This window comes from Triticum urartu, chromosome 7A, assembly GCF_056163025.1.
Source record: "Triticum urartu cultivar PI428250 chromosome 7A, HENAU_Tu73, whole genome shotgun sequence".
In the NCBI taxonomy this organism is placed as follows: Eukaryota; Viridiplantae; Streptophyta; class Magnoliopsida; order Poales; family Poaceae; genus Triticum; species Triticum urartu.
In genome coordinates, this window is record NC_141879.1 from 686,346,287 (window position 1) to 686,367,267 (window position 20,981).

The 20,981-nt window shown below is 43.4% G+C and overlaps 2 protein-coding genes across 2 annotated transcripts; one reads left to right on the plus strand and one right to left on the minus strand.

Moving 5' to 3' along the window:
• The first annotated feature begins 7,270 nt into the window (after positions 1–7,270).
• Positions 7,271–9,399, plus strand: LOC125524333 (large ribosomal subunit protein eL30). The gene is made up of 5 exons (XM_048689401.2): positions 7,271–7,410; positions 7,538–7,643; positions 8,732–8,833; positions 8,958–9,026; positions 9,117–9,399. The coding sequence occupies exons 1-5, from the start codon at positions 7,390–7,392 to the stop codon at positions 9,149–9,151; spliced, it is 333 nt and encodes a 110-aa protein (XP_048545358.1). The 5' UTR covers positions 7,271–7,389; the 3' UTR covers positions 9,152–9,399.
• A 634-nt stretch (positions 9,400–10,033) lies between these two features.
• On the minus strand, positions 10,034–11,632 carry LOC125519339 (acyl transferase 15-like). Its single transcript, XM_048684181.2, has one exon. The coding sequence runs from the start codon at positions 11,490–11,492 to the stop codon at positions 10,227–10,229; it is 1,266 nt and encodes a 421-aa protein (XP_048540138.2). The 5' UTR covers positions 11,493–11,632; the 3' UTR covers positions 10,034–10,226.
• Between the last annotated feature and the right edge of the window lie 9,349 nt (positions 11,633–20,981).

A 20,981-nucleotide genomic window follows, 5' to 3' on the forward strand; every position in this document is an offset into this window, starting at 1 on the left:
CATAGCATTAAGAAGTTAAGCATCGCGAATCTAATCTTCCAAAGTAGGAGAGACTTGGAGGTTGGCGAGGAAACCTTGAGGAACAACTTGCAGATTGAGTTTGCGGAAAGCTTCACAAAGCTCGGGTTGGTAAGGCTTGAGAATCAAACTGTTGCAGTAAGCCTTCCTGCTCAATGCGTCACCAATTACATTAGCCTTGCCTGGAGTATATTCGATACTCGGATTATACTCTTGAATCATTTCGACCCAACGAGTCTACCTGAGGTTGAGATTAGGCTGAGTGAAGATGTACTTGAGACTCTTGTGATCAGTGAAGATGTCCACTTTTCTTCCCAATAAGAGATGTCTCCAAGTTAAAAGAGCATGCACAACTGCCGCCAACTCGAGGTCATGAGTGGGGTAGTTCTTCTCGTTGGGCTTCAACTGGCGAGAGGTATAAGCCACAACTTTCTTCTCTTGCATCAACACTACACCAAGGCCTTGAAGAGAGGCATCATAGAAGACCTCGAACGGTTTGGATTCATCAGGAGGAGTCAGGACTAGAGCAGTGACTAATTTCTCTTTCAGGGTGTTGAAGGCGATGTCACATTCAGGAGACCAAACGTACTTGACATGCTTTTGGAGAAGGTTTGAAAGAGGCTTCGCGATCTTTGAAAAGTTCTCAACGAACCTTCGACAATAGCTTGCGAGACCAAGCAAGCTGCGGAGTTGCTTCACGTTCTGAGGTGGTTCCCAATTCACAATTGCAGACACCTTCTCAGGATTCACCGCTATGCCCTTGGCAGAGATGATATGCCCAAGATAGAGAACCTCATCGAGCCAAAACTCGCACTTTGAAAACTTGGCGTAGAATTGGTGTTCTCTGAGCTTATCGAGCACCAAACGCAAGTGCTTGGCATGATCTTCCTTGTTCTTGGAAAAGACCAAAATGTCATCGAGGTAGACCAAGACGAAGTCATTAGTGTAGGCGTTGAAGATGAAGTTCATCATGCGAGAGAAAGTCGGCAGAGCGTTGACGAGGCCAAAAGACATGACAGTGTATTCATATGAACCATAGCTTGTTCTGAATGCTGTCTTGGGGATATCTTGCTCACGAATTCGAATCTGGTGATAGCCCATACGGAGATCAAGCTTGGAGAATACTTGAGCACCTTTGAGTTGTTCAAACAGCTCGTTGATGTTGGGAAGTGGGTACTTGTTCTTTATAGTCTTCTTGTTCAATGGATGGTAGTCAACACAAAGTCGATCCGTTCCATCCTTCTTGTTCACAAAAAGAACTCCACAACCCCACGGAGAAGAACTAGGTCGGATGAGACCCATTCGCTCTTGAATATCGAGTTGCTTCTTCAGCTCCTTCAACTCTTCAGGTCCAAGCTTGTAAGGACGTTTACAAACAGGTTCCGTGTCAGGCTCAAGATCGATGACAAATTCAACTGGCCGGTGCGGAGGCATTCCTGGAAGCTCTTCTGGAAAGACGTCTTGATATTTGCAAACGACTGGAATTTGAGAGATGGCATCCAGTTCACCCTTCTCATTGAGAGAAAACAAACGGATGGTATCATCACGAGCGGCAAAGACAATTACATCCTCAGACGAATGAGTCAATTGAATCTGCCTGGCAGCACAATCAAGCTGAGCCTTGTGCTTAGAAAGCCAGTCCATTTCGAGAATAAGATCAATATCCGAGTCACCAAGAACCGTAGGAGAAGACAGAAACTTGTAGTCACCCAAAGTGATAGTAACATCCGGAACAATGGAGTTAGCATTCATGCGCCTACCGGGAGAGACAACTGCTATCGGTCTAGGTAAAAGTTGCAAAGCCAACTCATGCTTAGATGCAAACGGTCTTGAGATGAAACAATGTGATGCACTAGTGTCAAAAAGAACTTTTGCAGGAATATCGTTAACAGGAAGGTTACCCATGATGACATCTGACGAGTCCTCTGCTTGAGCTACATTCATCAAGTTGACCTTGGCGTGCTTGGGGTTATGCTTGACCACAGCTGTACTTGCAGATCTCACAAGAGGAGGAGGAGGGAGACGCCTCTGATTAAAGCATTTGTTGGCATAGTGACCCTTCTATTGGCACTTGTTGCACGTGACCTCTGAAAGCGGACGGTGATACGGAGCACTTGATCTTAGAGTTTGAGACGAAGTCTTGTTCTGAAAGCCAGGGTTGGGCGGGTGGGAAGATCCACTGCCACCTTTCCTCTTCTGCGGATAAGGCTGACGGAACGGAGGAGGAGGAAGCCAATACTTCTGCTGCTTAGCCACTTGAGTTGAGGAAGAAGGAGTTGCATCTCTGACTCGCTTCTTGGAAGCATCGCACTTCAGTTGAGCAGTCTCTTGCTTCATTGCCATGTTGTAAAACTCATCGTACCTCTTGGGCTCAAAGAGGACGAGAGCTAGCTGGATTTCTTCTTTGAGACCACCCCTGAACTGGTATATCATGCTCTTCTCGTTAGGGACATCTTGTTTAGCAAAACGGGCAAGCTTCTGAAACATCTTGTTGTACTCGTAAACAGACATAGAGCCTTGCTTCAGGTTGCGGAATTCCTCACGCTTGCTTTCAACCACGCTCTGAGGAATATGATGAGCTTTGAAGTCTTGACGGAATTCATCACAGGTAATCACACAGCCTCCTCTGGAATATTTGTACTGCTGAAACCATTCTGCAGCTTGGTCTTTGAGTTGGAAGGAGGCGAACTTGACAAAGTCCTCGGGCCTGATGTTACTGCACTCGAAATGCTTGCATATGTCCATGAGCCAATCATCAGCGTCTGTTGCCTCAACACAATTGCTGAAGGTCTTTGGCTGGTTAGCAAGGAACTGGTTGAGTATAGCAAAGTGGTTCTGATTGTTGCCATGACCCTGATTCCCTTGGTTGTGCTCTTGAAGAAGTTGCATGATCAGCTGCGTGTTTGCATTGGTAGCGGCCATCACAGCTTGCCATGCCTCCGGAGGTGGAGGTGGTGGTGGCGGATCAAGATTCGGAGTCGTGCGCGTTGGAGGAGCCATCCTGAAGAGGTTGACATCCGTTAGCACAATGACAGATAAATTATTGAAGCTGAAACAAACGGGTTGAAATTGCAACATAAAGTCTTCACATCCGAACCAAATGAACGAATGCATTCCAATCGAAATGGTCACATATCCATAAATTGAGAAGCCACTTAGAATTGAGGTAGAAGAAAAACAACAAGGTACGGAACAAGAACGAATACTCGGTAAGGATCACCCAATCTCAAACCAAATATCCGTGGAAGAAGAACTAGAGCTACAAGAATTCCCACCTATGAAACTCCCGAACCTTTCCGGTTATGCAATCAGGTGTTGGGGATATAGGGGAAGCATAATATCTCACCCAAATCTAGCAAATCCTACATCCAGCTGTATCCATCCTTCAACACATAACCGAGAAATCTTCGGAAATCATTTACCTCAACCTTCGAAAAGCATCCGTTATACAAGTTATGGCAATACTCCCGAACTCCCGCCCCAGTACTAGGTGGCGTCGAGGTTATCTCACCAACAACTGCATAAAAGAGATTTTCGATGTCGGCGAGACTCAGGTATTCCAGAATCTCAACGATAAAATTGTGACGACAACACCTCGGAGCTCAACTCCCCGGGACACTGCCACAACCCCTAAATGACAGGAGGCACCAAGAACAATGTTCTCGTCACAAATCGATCGGAACGATTCCAATATACCCGCGTGATCCTAAATTTTTTTTGTGAAATTTGAGAAGAGAAGAGTCAAAACTCTACGTCAAGATGCCTCACCAGAGCGATGAAGGGACTGGGGAGTAAAAAGAATTCCTAAACTCTCTGATATATATAATCCTAAATGACTCAAAACATTTTTCTAGACTCAACAACGCCAACGATTCGATCAAGCAGAGGGCTCCTAAGGTCGGGGAAGGCTCTGATTACCAACTTGTAATGCCCTCAATGCGGCTATATCTCCTACGTGTCGAAGCACGACTTAGAGGCATAACCGCATTGAAAGAAATGTCGCAAGTAAGGTAATCTTCACAACAACCCATGTAAATAGATAAAAGGGGAAAAGGTACATAGTTGGCTTACACTCGCCACGTCACACAAATACATGAATAACATTACAATCATCCAATACACTCATGGTCCGACTACGGTACCAAAATAAAGATCAACCCCCACATGCGACAAAGTCCCCGATCGCCCCAACTGGGCACCACTACTGATCATCTGGGAAAGACACATAGTAACGACGAGAGTCTTCATCGAAATCCAACTTGATCTCAAGTGCATCGTCTGGAGCGGTATCATCGGTCCCTACATCTGGTTTTGGAAGTAATCTGTGAGTCACGGGGACTCAGCAATCTTGCACCCTCGTGATCAAGACTATTTAAGCTTATAGGAAAAGGCAAGGTAATATGTGGAGCTGCAGCAAGTGACTAGCATATATGGTGGCTAACCTGTTCGCAAAAGAGAGCGAGAAGAGAAGGAAAAGTACGGACGAAGAACTATGATCAAGAAAGATCCTAGAACAACCTACGTCAAACATTACTCCAACACCGTGTTCACTTCCCGGACTCCGCCGAGAAGAGACCATCACGGTAACACACGCGGTTGATTCATTTTAATTAGGTTAAGTTTCATGTTATCTACAACCGGACATTAACAAATTCCCATCTGCCCATAACCGCGGGCACAGCTTTCGAAAGTTCAAATCCCTGCAGGGGAGTCCCAACTTAGCCCATCACAAGCTCTCACGGTCAACGAAGGATATTCCTTCTAGCGGGAAGACCCGATCAGGCTCGGAATCCCGGTTACAAGACATCCTCGACGATGGTAAAACTAAACTAGCAACACCGCCCGAATGTGCCGACAAATCCCGATAGGAGCTGCACATATCTCGTTCTCAGGGCACACTGGATTGTCCAAGGTTTCGGTAGGCCAGCCCAGAGTTGCCCCTGGTGGCCACCGGTAGCTGACAGGTTGGACCAACACTCAGAGGAGCACTGGCCCGGGGGTTTAAATAAAGATGACCCTTGAGTCCACGAAACCCAAGGGAAACAGAGGCTAGGTGGCGAATGGTAAAACCAAAGTTGGGTATTGCTGGAAGAGTTTTTTCAAGGTGAACTGTCAAGGGGTTCCCATTATAACCCAACCGCGTAAGGAACACAAAATCCGAGAACATAACACCGATATGACGGAAACTAGGGCGGCAAGAGTGGAACAAAACACTAGGAAAACGGCCGAGCCTTCCACCCTTTACCAAGTATATAGATGCATTAAGATAACAAGATAATATAGTGATATCCCAATAATAAACAATGTTCCAACAAGGAACAATCTCCAATCTTCACCTGCAACTAGCAACGCTATAAGAGGGGCTGAGCAAAGCGATAACATAGCCAATCAACGGTTTGCTAGGACACGGTGAGTTAGAGGTTTGACATGGCAATTTGGGAGGCATGATAAGCAACTGGTAGGTATCGTAGCATAGGCATAGCAAAAGAGCGAGCATCAAGCAAGCAAAGATAGAAGTGATTTCGAGGGTATGATCATCTTGCCTGCAAAGTTCTCAGAGTTGACTTGATCCTCGTAAGCGAACTCAACGGACTCCTCGTTCAAGAACTCGTCTCCCGGCTCTACCCAAACAAGAACAACAAGCAAACGGAACACAATCAACCACGTGCAATGCTCAAACAACATGATGCAAACATGGTATGACATGCGGGATGTGGTATGTGATGCATATGCAAGATTGGACAAGGAATGATTGAACCTGATCTCAACTTGGAAATCCAAGAGTGCCACTGGAAATGTGAGGTGATTTCGGTTGAAATCGATATAAAGATCACCGGAATCGGATGCACGGTTTGGAAATGGCAAGCAAAACAAATATGGCACCGGTCTGCGATAATCAGCAAGTAGCCATCTAAATGCATCAAGATAAATATGCTACAACACTCAAACATGACAACAAAATACATGGCAGGGATCCACTCATGATGCTCGACAAAAGATGAACACTGAGCTACGGCTAATTCATTCATTAACAGGTTTAAAACAAGCATGGCAAAAGTGCAAACGATAACAGGTTTCAGACTTAGTGAAATTAACACAAGTCTGGGATTTAACATCAGGAAGCACACTTTAGAGCATGAAAACTACAAGCTACAGGATCTTAACATGGCAAAGCAAGACATGGCATGAAGCTACTCAAAGCACTTAACAAAAGTCCCTTCGTGACCTTGAGCCAAAAGGGATCAGAAAATACAATTACAAGCATGTGAACATGACAAAAACATAAACAGATTCCAGACTTGGTGAAAAACTGGAGCATGCAAATCAGTTAACGAGTAGGCATATTTACGAGCTCGATGCACTCACTACAGAGCATGGCATGACAAACTAAGCATACACCCATCAAGAATACATGGCATATGAGCTAGACATGGCAAGAACAACAACATAACATGCACGGATCAATAGTAACAACGTATTGGGTTCCATTTTCTGATGGAGAAGAACTGAACGGCGTGTGCACAAGTTGTTTGCTCATTCATTTGATCCTTCGTTATTCCACTCAACTCAGATTCATTTACTTTTGCACTTACTCATAGTTTGATGGATCGAGAAATTTAGTGACATTAATTGCAATGAGGAATACCATATATCCGTAAATCACATATTTTTTTGCAGTAAAACATGATCATAATGAACCAGAATGATTTTTAAAATGCTCGTGGCAACGCACGGGCATTCTACTAGTATTTGGTAGTGTCTGAAGCTTGCTGTGTTTATGGACGTGTTTTACTAGAGTAATTAGAGAACAAAACTTCCTCATCCAACGGCAAAGATAGGGCTCGGCTTTTTTATTCTGACCCTAAGATTCTAGTCCTGAACAAAGTTTACTCGCAACATGACAAATCAAGACCACCCGCAAAAAAAAACATGACAAATCAAGACAACCGGGATACAACCTTTTATTTTTAGAAAAAAATCTGCATCACATATTATTTTCCTGTAACAAAAGTTCAGTTTGATGGGTGTGGAGGGAGGGTAGCTAAAGGAGGCGTTGTCATGGCCACTATGGCCACTATATCTTTTTTTTATAATGAAACTTGCATATTTCGGACTGGAGAAGTGGAGAGAAAACCGCTGCCCTGTGTCGGCCCATTCCGTGAATTCGGACTGGACGAGGCCCAGCAAGGCCCAACCAGGCGACCATTCGGCCCAGTGGCAGCCACGTAATTTCCACCGCACGGCCGAACCCTATATACCCCCTCTCGCTCCCAACCCTACCGCGCCGCCGCCCCCGAAGAAGCCACCAGCCTCCTCCTCTTCCCTCGCCGCCCGCCGCCCGCCGCCCGCCGAGGTTGGTCGCCGGACGCCATGGCTCCCACCAAGAAGTCGGTACGAACCGCGCCCCTTTCCCTCCCCCTCCCCGTCCTCGGCTCCGAGCTGATTCTGTCCCTAGTGGCTGTGGTTGCGGTTGTGGTCGCCGGCTGACGGATTTCGATTCGATTCCGACTGTGTGCAGAAGAAGAGCACGGAGAACATCAACAACAAGCTGCAGCTGGTGATGAAGAGCGGCAAGTACACGCTCGGCTACAAGACCGTCCTCAAGACGCTCCGGAGCTCCAAGGGTATGTGTCGATTGCCCCTCTGTTTTCCTCACTCCGCTTATCTCGGTTGATCTAATCCGCCGTGGCGAATCCGTAGTTGCTCCGTTCGTTTGCTGTATCCTTGTAGCGAAATGCAGAATCAATCGGCTCACAGATCTGTGGATGGCCTGGCTGTTGTGTAGAGTGGAGCTGTTGATGGATGTCGTGTGCTTATTTGTGTCTGGAACTGCGAGCCCGTTAGAAGTTGGCAGCTTTAGCTCTAGATAGATTGCTTGTAGGATGGTCAGTGCCATGCCGATTTGGATCTTAATTACAGTGCCATGCTCTGAATGTTAGGATGTATCAATGTAGTAGTCCAGTCTGTAGTGTAGGGTTTTGGATTGGAAACTGAGTTTAGTTTGGCTCTTAGGCTTGCTTTTGCTGCCATTTTTTTATCAATGAATGCATCTGCCATATTCTGATTGATCCAAAATATCACCTTATCTCTAGTGCAATGGGAGGTTAAAATGTTTGTTCAGACAATAGGGTTCATGCCATTGATAATCACTGTATTGTTTGTATGGAATTTGCATTCTGTAATGGGACTGAAGTTTACCTCTTTGGCTTGCTTTTGCTGTGCCCTAGAGATGAATACAGCGCCCTAGAATAATACCAGCCTCTCTATTAACACTTCCAGGATTTCTTCCATATCTGGGGGACAATGGAGGTTGGGATACTTGTATTTTGCTGTCATTAGTTCCCACTGTTGTGTAGCAATTTTAGGATATTTTTGGGGGAATTTCATGATATATTGGTAATGTAGAATTTGTAGGTGGATTGTGCATTTGTAGTTATTGTAGTATAGCTTGCAGTTTAGTGCGTCCTTATGATCCAGCACCATTCTTATCCAGTGGGTTCCCCTAAGAGATGTATTGCCACACCGTTTAGATTGTAGTTCTTGTAGGTGGACTGTGCATTCGTAGTTATTGTAGTATAGCTTGCAGTTTTGGGTAACTGTTTGTCCTTTGTTGGTAGTTAAAACATGAGATGGACTCCTAATATATCGTATTGATTATTTTTTGCATGTGGCTCTTTTCAAATAGGTCTAATTTGTTTGTTTGCTTGTTCAGGGAAGTTGATTATCCTTGCAAACAACTGCCCGCCGCTCAGGAAGTCTGAGATCGAGTACTATGCTATGCTGTCCAAGATCAGCGTTCATCATTTCCATGGAAGTAAGATTATTTGATCCTAGTCCGAAACCTTTTCTCAATGCTTGTTTGACTTCCGCAGTTTAGCTTGTTTATCAAATAATGAGTTGTTGCCTGATGCTAACGAATGTGTCTTTGTCCCATTCAGACAATGTGGATCTTGGAACTGCGTGTGGCAAGTACTACCGGGTGTGCTGTTTGAGCATCCTTGACCCTGGTTCGTCCCTGTTAAACTCAAAACTCTTTACTCATTTCTCATTTGCCCTGATAACTGTGTACTGAGCGTGTTTGCTACACATGTTTTCAGGTGACTCGGACATCATCACCACCGTCCCTCAGTGAAGACAACCTTACCTATCCTAGTCTAAGATGATGTAGTGTGGAGAGTCGTGCTTATGGAGCCGGAGCTGCGAAATGCAGTTTCAAACCAAACATGGCTGTTTTTGTAAGGCATTCCTATGGGTTTTGTTTTATGAGATATTCATTCCTATGGTCCTTGTACCGTGCGCAATTGGATGATTAGTTCTGTCAACATTGTTTTGCCTTGCTCCTCTAGTGAAACAGAACTAGAATTGGAGTTTCTGAACTGACGAATTGCGTGAAACTCGGTGATGCTTGTGCAATCTTTGCTTTCAGAGATGTGAAAGGTTTTGTTTTTGTTTCGCCGCCGCAGAGTAGAGATGCTGGTTTTGTTTGTGACGAAACAATTTCACGGAACCTAGCACACTAATTGCACTATGGCCAGAGCATTGCAATAGACGGGTCAAGTTTCTCTCGGTATGGCCAGTAGACGATGGTGAAATTTGTTACCGAGGCTTGTCTCTCTTGCCCAAAGAATACTCCATGTGGGTCGTTTGCCACGTCTCGCTCTCAATAGACGGGCCAACTTTCTCTTAATAGGCCATGTATAATCATGCATGGTGCTGGTCTGGTGCCTGGTGGAAATTTACACTTGCACGGACATGATGGGACCTCTGACTGCCTTCACTACAGCCGTCCTTGCAACTTGCGCCTGGGCGTTTCGTCTTTCCTCCGGGTTTATTATGCTCATTTTACTTCGGGTCAAGATTTGACCACGAATAAGATGTAAACTACTTTATGTCATAAAAAATATATCGTAGGCAACCTCTTTCGAATATAAATTCAAAAATACTTCCTTTTGTAGTGTGTATACTTCATATTTTGTTAGTCATATATACATAGATATATATATGGTCAAAATTTACGCCAAAAGTGTGAGGGGCTGAGAAACCCTGACGGAGGGAGTATCATCAGAGTTTCAACTAGTGGCCTTTAGCGCTGCTTTAGTCTTTCACGGCTATTTAAAACATCAAACATCATACACACTTCGACATTCGAGTATAGTGTCGACCGGCAAATTTACAAGTCGACTGAGGCCTAGCCATATCCATTCACATTATATGTTGAGGGTGGCCAGCTCTGCCATGAAGGCGTCGGCGTGCTCCGGCTTGACGCAGAGGGACACGACGCTGACGCCGTCCTCCCCCTTGCACGGCGGGCACACAACGCAGACGAAACCCACCGTCTGATGCGCCTTCCACATCACGCGCGCCGGACTCCCACGCCCGAAATCCACGGCTTCGAACCCTAGGTTCCTCCAGCTCGAGACTCCGAGCACGTTGTACCTCGGGGCCGCCACCGCCAGCTGCTGCTGATCTCTACCACCACTTGCGCGGGTCTCACCGACGTCGCCGACATTTTGGAACGTGTCTGGTACCTTCTCTTTGGCGAGCTTGATGAGCCTCACCAGGTCCTTGATTTCGCCGCTCGCCACCGTGGTGCTTGTCGCTTGGACCTGCTGAAAGGTGATGCAGTTACCGTAGTAGCCTTCCTTGGAGCCGACCAGACCGCGCACGTTGCTCGTGAAGGCGAGGGGCACAGAGGCGTTGGGGTCATCGTCGGAGATGACCGCGCGGGTGCGGCACCGCCAGAGCACCGCGGCGACGGCTCCGAACGCCGTGCAGTCGCCGCCACACTCGAATTTTATGCGCTTGATCAAGCTCGAGGGGATGGTGACGTCCAGGGCCACCAATTCCTCAGTTTCTACGCGCATATGAGACCTCATGGCGGCCACCAGCGGCTGCGGGAGGCGAGGCAGCGAGCCTTGGATTTCACACCTGACCGGGACGACGGCCGGCGCCGGCATCCCCCAGGCGAGCTCGCCGACGGCCTGCAGGAACTGCGCCATCCCCGCCGCGTCGGCTATGACGTGGTTCCACGTCACGCCGACGGCGAACCCGCCGCAGGAGAACTCGGTCACCTGCATCAGGACCAAGGGGTCGCTGAGGCTGCAGTATTCGGCGGGGTAGCCGACGGCGAGGTCGCCGTGGAGCAGCGCCGATCTCGTGACCTCCTCGTCGTCCAGGGCACAGCTAACTGACGCACCCACGAAAGAGACGCCCTCGCCGGTGCACGCGATGTGGAGCTCCCCGTCGTCGCCGGTGGCGGCGAGGCGGCCGGCCATCGGGGGATAGTGCGCCAGCGCCTGCGACAGGGCGTTTTTGATGGTCTTGACGGGCTCGTCGATCGGTTGGTCGAAGACAAGGAGCAGCGTGACGGCAGTAGGGCCCATGCACCTGTCGAAAGAGGAGAGAAGGACGACGCCGGCGTCCGAAGGGCCGGCGACCACCGCCGGCGAGGACTTGGTCACTACAACGTTCATTATGTTGTGATTTGTAATTTGTTAGACAAGTCGACGCTCTGAAGTCACGGCTGGCCTGGCTCTTCTTATAGGCATAGTGTGGTAAGCAACGTAAACAATTCAAAAAGTTGAATGTATTAACAGAAATGAAATGAAAAGAGTGTCATTCAGGCAGTTGCACTATTTTTATATCAAACGATTTATGAGACTTGTAGTTCTTTACTTTCAATGAAATTTCAGTCATTTTGATAGGTATAATAAAATAATTTCCTTTCAGTCAAATATTTGAAATATTATGCTGGTAGACACACATTTTCATATTATTTTGAATTTAGAAATAAGTGATTGGATTCAACAAAGTTAATTGAAGTGCAAATTTCGGTCCTTTGGCTGGAACAAAAAAGCAAATAACTGTAAATCATATTCAGTTGTTTCGGCTATGGCCAAAATATTTCAGATACTGTATAACATTTATGGCTGTTAGCCGCCGTCTCGCTTTCAAATAGACGGGTCATCTTCAAGCTCCTTGATCATTCACGCACAGATTTACGGCTGCTAGTTGATTCCGGCAGTAGCATTTGACCCAAAGACGCACAAAATTCAGATGGCAAAGCCGTCGGCATGCAAGGGCATCTCCAATTTGTCCGCGGACTAATTCAGATCAGGCCGTAGATATGGATGCTGAAGCCGGCCATCTAATTGTGTCTCTTAAATGTTCGTCGAGGTCTTGCCATTCTTCACTTAGAATATACTACCTCCGTCCTGGTTTTTGTCCTCTTCATATTTTGTGCCAAATTTTGACCATAGATTTAATTGATAAATTATCAATGCATTTAATAAAATATTATATCGTCTGGATTCATATTTGAATATAGTTTTTAATGATACTATTTTTTATGACCTGCATTAATATTTTATTAATTAAATCTATAGTCAAAATTTTGCACACAATATTAAAAGGACCAATAAAACCAGAATGAATGTAGTATAGCAATATGAGCACATTAAAGTGCGACGTTGATAGCGCCGAATCACAACAAAAAGAAGCTGATATTTGTAGGTTTTACATGCGTCCCATCACAAAAGAACTAGTCCGCCAGTTTATGGAAATAAAGGGCAGTTTTGCCCTTCTAGGCCGACTGTCCGAGTATCCTTGCTCATTCTGCCTCTGCCTCCTCCTCACTGGATGCCTCTTCACAAGATGCCTCCTTCTTGTGCGCCTCCATCTCGGTCGCCAAGTGCTTCAACATCCTAACACGGACTACACGCATGATCGCCACGGCATTCAACTCATCCATCCTCGTGGACAACACTTAGTATCCTCCGAAGGGAACGCGAGCTCAACCTTCCTCTTTTTGAGGTTGGTCTTCTTCACTTCTTGGGTGATCTTCTTCTCGCTCGCCACCATCAAGATGTTGAATCTCTCCGCCTTCTCTTCGAGGTTGATCTTCTTCTCGATCCTCCACTTCCGCCGGTGTTGGTAGGTCTTCGTATGCGTCCATGCGGCGACGGACAAATAAGCGTTGGAATTGGGGTTGAGGGCGGCGACGATCAAAGGGAAGAGGGTGGGGAAAGCGTAGGTTTTGCTACGAAAACAGTGTGGACCACTCAAAGTGCACGGGCTCAACCTCGGTTTTGGGTGGGCCAGGGATGTCGGAGTCCTACGTGGCGGAGGTCTGAACTCCCGCAAAGCCACCTGGTTTTCTTCCGGTTTGCGGGAATACGGACAGACGAACACGTCGAGGGACAAATATGACACCATGTTAGATGACAAATTACATACGGACAATTTGGTTCAGACAAGTGCGGGCATTTTAAGGGAGCACAGTCGTCGTTTGCAACTTATGCTTGGGTCTTTCATCTCCAAATCATTTTTCTAAAATACTAGGCCATATTTAATGCACAATTGACCAAATGGTTGAGTGTCAAAAGTTTTGATCCACCTCTCGTGAAAAAGGCAAATTTCCGCCGATTCAGCTCAAAAGCGGGTCAAGTTTGAACTACAGCTGCCTCACAATTTGCTCTTTATTTTTTCAAAAAATAATTTGTAGGTACATAAGTATCTATTTAATCAGAGAAAGACCAAAAAAATTCTAAGATTCAACCACTCGCTAGAAACGGTAATTCCTGCCGTTTTGACCGCATTTTCAAACGGGCATAAAAAAAATCAAAAAAATCAAAAAATTGTAAAACATTCATATTCTGTCATTATACGTGACGAAGTTACCAGAAAAAATAATGAACTTATAATACGACAATTATTTTAAAAAGTGTTTTCAGAAATGAGCTATCATGTGTGAAGATTCATGGCTTTCAAGGCAAATGATCAATTTTATGGCCACATTCATCGAATAGTTTGTTGCAATGATCTAATATTGTGCAAAAGGATGCATCATGGAATGGCAAACAATGTTGCATAAGCAACTTTTCATTTTCTTTGGACGAAAAATTTATTTTCAATTTTTTTCCAGTGTCCGAAATGAGTGTTTTTAAGGACCTACCATATATTTGTTGTAAAATTGTACCAAATCATTTTTCTAAAATACTAGGTCATATTTAATGCACAATTGACCAAATGGTTGAGTGTCAAAATTTTTGATCCACCTCTCGTGAAAAAGACCAATTTCCGCCGATTCAGCAGGAAGCGGGTCAAGTTTGAACGACAGCTGCCTCATAGTTTGCCCTTTATTTTTTTTAATTTTCTTTTAGGTACATAAGTATCTATTTAATCAGAGAAACACCAAAAGTTTTCCAAGATTCAACCATTAGCTAGGAACGGTCAAACCCGTCGTTTTGACTGCATTTTGAAATGGGCATAACAAATTCAAAAAAAATTCAATTATTTTGGAAAACCTTCGCGTTATGTCATTATGTGTGGCCAAGTTATCAGGAAAAATAATAAACTTGTAATACGATAATTATTTAAAAAATGTTCTTAGAAACGAGCTATCATGTATGGAGATCAATGACTTTTAAGGCAAATAACCAATCTTATAGACACAATCATGGAATAGTTTGTTCAAATAATCTCATATTGTGCACAACGGTGCATATTGAAATGGCAAACAATATTTCCTAAGGAAGTTTTCATTTTCTTTGAACGAAAAATTTATTTTCCATTTTTTGACCGCCTAAAATTAGTTTTTTTCAAAACCTACCAAACAATTATTGCAAAATTGGACCAAATCAAATTTCTGAAATATTAGGCCATATTTAATGCACAGTTGACCAAATGGCTGCGTGTAAAAAGTTTTTTAATCTACCTCTCGTGAGAAAGACAAATTTCCGCATAATTATTTTCTATTTTTCGAGTTCCCAAAATGTTTTTTTGTGAAGAACCTAAAAATATTTGTTGTAAAAAAACTTCTCCATTTTTCAAGAATATTAGAGCATGTTTTATGATAAAATTTGTGTACACTAGAAACATTTTTATAGATATTAAACGGTTTTTAGTTACATCATTAACATTTTTAATAAATATTTTGATGTCTAATATTTTGAACACATGTCCACATTTTTAAGACACATTGTACATATGGTTTATATATGTTTAACCTTTTTCAAATACATGATTAACATATTTTCATATATTTCTAACAAAAAAACATCTTTTCATACATACCTTTTGATGTCTATATTTATTTTTACACATTGTATATTTTTGTATACATATAAAACATTGCTGATATTGGTTAGAAAAATTTAAATATATGATTAACATTTTTAGAAAATTTTGTTTTGTTTTGTTTTGTTATATATATATATATACATATATATATATAGGAAAAATCCATCCTACCACCCGGTGGTAGTTACCCCACATATCTCATATACTAGCAAGTGATACTATATATACTATTTTATTATTTTTAAGATATTTCACATACTATATCTAAGATATTTCAAAGCAAATTACGTGAAAAAATTGCATACGAGTCCATAATTTTTGTTATATTTATGAAATACGTACATATTTGTATGTAAAAAAGAGAATACTCAAAAAATGATACATACTACATAAAAATTAGTATATATAATACCTAATCATTGTTATATAATACATACTACATGTACATACTCTCGGTTTCGACAAATACTACATACAACATACAAAACACAAGTGGTGGTAACTACCATTGCTTGTAGGTAACATTTGTCATATATATATATATATATATATATATATATATATATATATATATATGGGGCACCTAGGTGCCTGGGCACCTTGATTGTTTTGGAAACCATGATATATTTAATTAGTTTCCTACCCATTCTTCATGCAAGACTTTTCATAGTTACGATTTATTTTTGTTTCCTAATTATTAGGTATGCAAGACTTGCCATATAATAAATTGTATTAATTTTTGATTTTATTTGAACTGCTATGGTTATCTAATGCGCGTATTTTTGTTTCCTAAATATCTAATACATACCAACTTATATATGGGCCAATTCCAGTTCTGCCCCTAACTCGAACCCACTACTCAGTTTTGCCCCTAATTTTCAGGTATGCTCAGTTTTGCCCCTCCGCCGTTAGTGTCACTTATAGAAATGCCCTTTTGCGCCGTTACCGTCCGGTCAAAGCACTTTGACCATCCAGAAAAAAATAGCAAAAAAAACAAAAAAAATATGAAATTTGGTGGGATCGAAGATAGTCATGTCCGCAAGGCGCGTGCACATTTTTGTGTTGGTTGGACACTCCGGGAGCTCGTGGCAAAGGAAAACCAAAATAATTTATGCCTATGAACAGTAAATTCGAAAAAAATAGCAAAAAAGTTCAAAAAAATTTGAATTTATTTGGCGTCAAAGAGGCTTGAGTGCACAAAGTGCTTACAAGTTTTGATGATCAAATGACGTACGGGGCGCTCTAGAGAAAAAAAAATAGTGCATTTTTTCAAAGTTTTTTTAAGCTAAAATTTGTTTTTTTTCTCCACGAGCTCCTACAATGTCCAAACACAACAAAAACGTGCACACATCTTGCGCACCTGAATATCTTGAGTCCCACGAAATTTCATATTTTTTTGATTTTTTTCTATTTTTTTTAATTTACTGCTCGCATGCGTACAAAATTTATGTTTTCCTTTGCCACGAGCTCCCGGAGTGTCCGAACGGCATGAAAATGTGCACGCGCCTTGCGGACATAACTATCTTCGATCCCACCAAATTTCATATTTTTTTGATTTTTTTTGCTATTTTTTCAGGACGGTCAAAGACCTTTGACCGGACGGTAACGGCAGAGAAGGGCATTTCTATAAGTGAAACTAACGGCGGAGGGGCAAAACTAAGCATACCTAAAAATTAGGGGCAAAAATGAGTAGTGGGCAAAATTAAGGGCATAGATGTAAATGTCCCCTTATATATACTCAATATTTTTTTGAACTATTATATTTCATTTTTGTTTCCTAACTATCTAATATGGGTATCGAATACCTACTAATGAAATTATTTACATACATGGTATGTATATACCCAATAATTTATTTTCTAACTATCTAATACTTGTATCTGGTACCTACTGACGATGTACATACGCGGGTACGTATATTCCAGACTGCATAAAATATGGCTACATAGATACCCTGCTATGTAAAATATACCCAATGAACTCCTAGTATACCTTCGTAACAAAAAAAACTCCTAGTGTATCCACATACTTTATATGACATGCTCACATAAATCTTGTAGTATATACCCAACGTACTTAAATAAAACAGTATACCCAATGTGTCTGCACACGTATATACCCGGCTATATGAAAAAGTGTAGAAAACTGTTATAGTTTTCCTGTCAACGTATATATACAGTAAAATATGGCTACATATATACCCGACTACATGAATTATGGCATGCATAGGTATTTGAATAATCGGGGTACAAATCTCACATCCGGGGTATGAAGAGAAGTATGATTGGTACGCACATACCCAAAAAAAATATCCATTTTGGAAAAAGCTTGAAGACGTTCATGTGTATTTTCCCATGGAGACAAAAGATAACCATACCTTCTGTTCTCAAGACAATCATATACGTATGTATCTAATTATGTATATGACTTTCTATATTTATGTAAAAAGAAAGAAATGCACGTATAAGAAATAAAGTTGGGCACGTACCATGCAGCATGCATGGTCTTAATGGACCATTAATTGTTGTTTTTTTCTCTATCTTGTTTAATCTAGGCATTAAGTGTCCATATGAAGTAATAATTTGCAATAATTCTTTCCTAACATGGTTGACCCATCAGTGCTAATACTAATTACACATGCACACATCTCAATGTAATCCAACGGTTTGTAGGCAATGTGCTTGGGCACCTAGGTGTCCCAAACTAGCGTCATATATATATATATATATATGTATATATATATATGTATATATATATAATGTTACTATTCATCATCCAGGGTGTAGAATAAATTATTCTTCACTCGAGGTAATCTTACGATCGCTTCCTAAATAAATTACCTTTACAATATAAATAGTTACCTAAATATTCGTCACCCCCTCTCTAATTTGACATCAATGCAACGCATTTTTACGTTTCGTAAATTTTGTATTATTTCATACATAAAAAGAGAACATAAGAAAATATGTACTCATCGTAAAAAATATTTTATGTTATATAAAATTACGAATGTAAGAACCAGTGTACAATATGCATAAAATGTGATTTTTCTGGTCTTATGATCTATTTTTTATACCAAATTTTACATATTTAATCAATATGTGTGTAAATATTTATATTGTAAATGTAATTTATTTAGGAAGTGATCGTAAGATTACCTCGGATGAAGAATAGTTTATTCTGCACACTGGGTGATATATATATATATATATATATATATATATATATACTGATGATTATTTTGGCATACACATGAAATTTTTTTATACATATCTAATATTATTTATGATTATCATTTTTTATATGCATGAATCTTTTCAAATACACACATTTAGTTTTTCAAACACATCATTACATTTTTTGAAATATGTATTAACATTAATATTTTTTTGAATTACATGTTTAGTTTTCTAATTGCTAAACCATATAGCAAGATTCACGAAGGAGTTCATTATTTTCCTATTCTAATGAAAATTTGTTATTTTTTCATTTTTGTTGGGCCGAATATATGTTTTTTTGAGTAATATAAGGGCATCCCACATTTCTTTCTGGATGGGCCGAGGCCTACATGGCACACAGATTCTTTTAAAAAAGGAGGTGGTCTCATTGCACCGAGGCCCAAGCCCACATTGAGCGACACCTTAAGTACCAATGCATCAACGTTCACAACCTCATGACCATTTATATTGGTCGTAATCAGGTAGAAAGAAGGTCATTGACCACTCTTGTATGCTTTACGACCATTTTGGTGTAAGTCAATTTTAGGGTTTCAGCCCTTCTAAGTGAAATGGCCGTGGATTTACGACCAATTCAACCGGGATCACTGAGAGAATGTCACAAGTTGACATATTTCTTGTAGTGCGCCAGAGCCGCCGCCCTGCATCCAAACCTCCTCGAGAACCACCAAAGGACGAGGCTTTGCGCAATCTGCACCACAACCACCTCCGAGACCGCCAGCATACCCGCCGAACAATGCCGGGGAAGGGGGAGGGGGAGGGGCGGCCCGCGGCCACGACCGACGACATCGCAGTGCCGACGACGGGTAGCTCGGCCGGAGCTCCCGTCCCTCCAATTAGCTTCCCCCCGAAACCATCGTTTTGCCCCACCCTGCCATAAATCCAGCCTCGAGCATGTCCACAGCAGAAGCCCGTCACCGAAAAGGAGGGAGCAGAGCCTGCCGCCGCGTCCAAGGATGGTCACCAGGGGAGTCTCCAGCGCCGTGCGTCGTCGATCAGCCGCAAGGGCCCGGCCTGGCCGGGGCACACGCATCCACCCGCAGCCGCGCCACCCCCTCACCCCCGAGCCATGGTAAGGAAGGCCGACCGCAGCCCAGGTCGCCCATGACCCGCGTCGCCAGAGGTGGATCTGGACGGGCCGCCGTGACGCAGCCGCCGCCACCAACCTCGAGCACGCACCACCGCCGCGCCGCCCGTCGCATTGCCGTCACGCGCCGTCGCCGGCCCACGCCGACGCGCCGCCGAGCTGCCGCACCCAGCGCTGAGCGCCACATCCAAACTGAGAGGTCCGACCCGCGCCGAATCCCCCACGGGCGGAGATGAGACGGCCCCGCCACCGCCCGCGAAGAGCGGACTTCGCCCGCTCGCGCCCTCCGGCGATGGCGAGGGAGGGGGGAGAGGAGGAGAGGGGACCGGCGGCGGCACAGCTAGGGTTGCCCACTGGACGCCCGCGGGAGCGTCATGGGAGGGAGAGGGGATTTTTCACAAGCTTTCTCCATCAAGCTATAATGTATTTAGTTGAATCCTTTTTCTGTTTTTTAAATATTTCTTAGTGTTAGAATAAATTCGAGAAGCACAGTTGATCTACCGAGGACCAAGCAATTACACGAACACGACAACGAGATTTGTTAACGAGGTTTATCGATATGGCTACATCCCCGAGGCCAGACTACAGGCGCTCCTCCCCATGACACCGCTACAATACCGCACACCGACCACTCGGGCACCGGCACACGCGTCGGCTCCCCTTGCGTGCCTGTGCTATTATGTTGGCACAGGTTACATCGTGTGTCTACCCCCGATATATATGAGAGCCATAGGATACAAGTGTCCTATTAGGACACAACTCCTAGCCTGTCTACACACAGTCCAAAACCAAGTCCAACTGTAACCTACCTTGTACAACAATATTCGACATAACTCTACAAACTCCACCTTGGCGAATATTCTCCACCACCTTGGATTCATCCTTCCGTCGAACCTTCATGTACATTGGACTTGAGATACGCCATGAGCATCGCTGCTACTCCCGGACTCCATGTGACTCCACCTGCAACTGTAGTCCCTCCTTCTCTTGACCACAGTCAATGTTCGAGCGAAATTAAGTTCCCCATTATTCTACTTTGTGCTCCCAACTTTCGGAGTATCCGCTCAACGCCATCACACACCGATCATTGATCCGCGTGAAAGTGAACAACTCACATATTAGACGCCACACATAAGAGTTATCTGAACTCAACGTCACCACTCTGTCTTGCCTGTTTGTCTGAAACTTGAAGGAATTTCACCATCGCCTTATGTCACTCTGAGTCAAATTCGCAGTTGTCTCACCCTTCTTCCCGGGTAGTCTCTGACATGTCCCACAGCTATAGCACTTCGCCTCCTTCTGTACTTGTCATCCGCACTTTTCCATGTGCATTGAACACCACAAAATATATGGCCATGTACTTTCTCAATTTTTGAGAATTTTAGACTTTTCGTCAGTTTCTCAGATTCTTCATGGTCAACTCATGTCCATCTACTAGCACCGATAGACCCAGTCACCAACTTGAATCTGGTACTCGCCAACACTGCTTCAACACCTCTGTACACTTTGTCTAACCACATGTCTGACCACCAGTGCCTTGGCCTGTCGCTGTGTCTCGT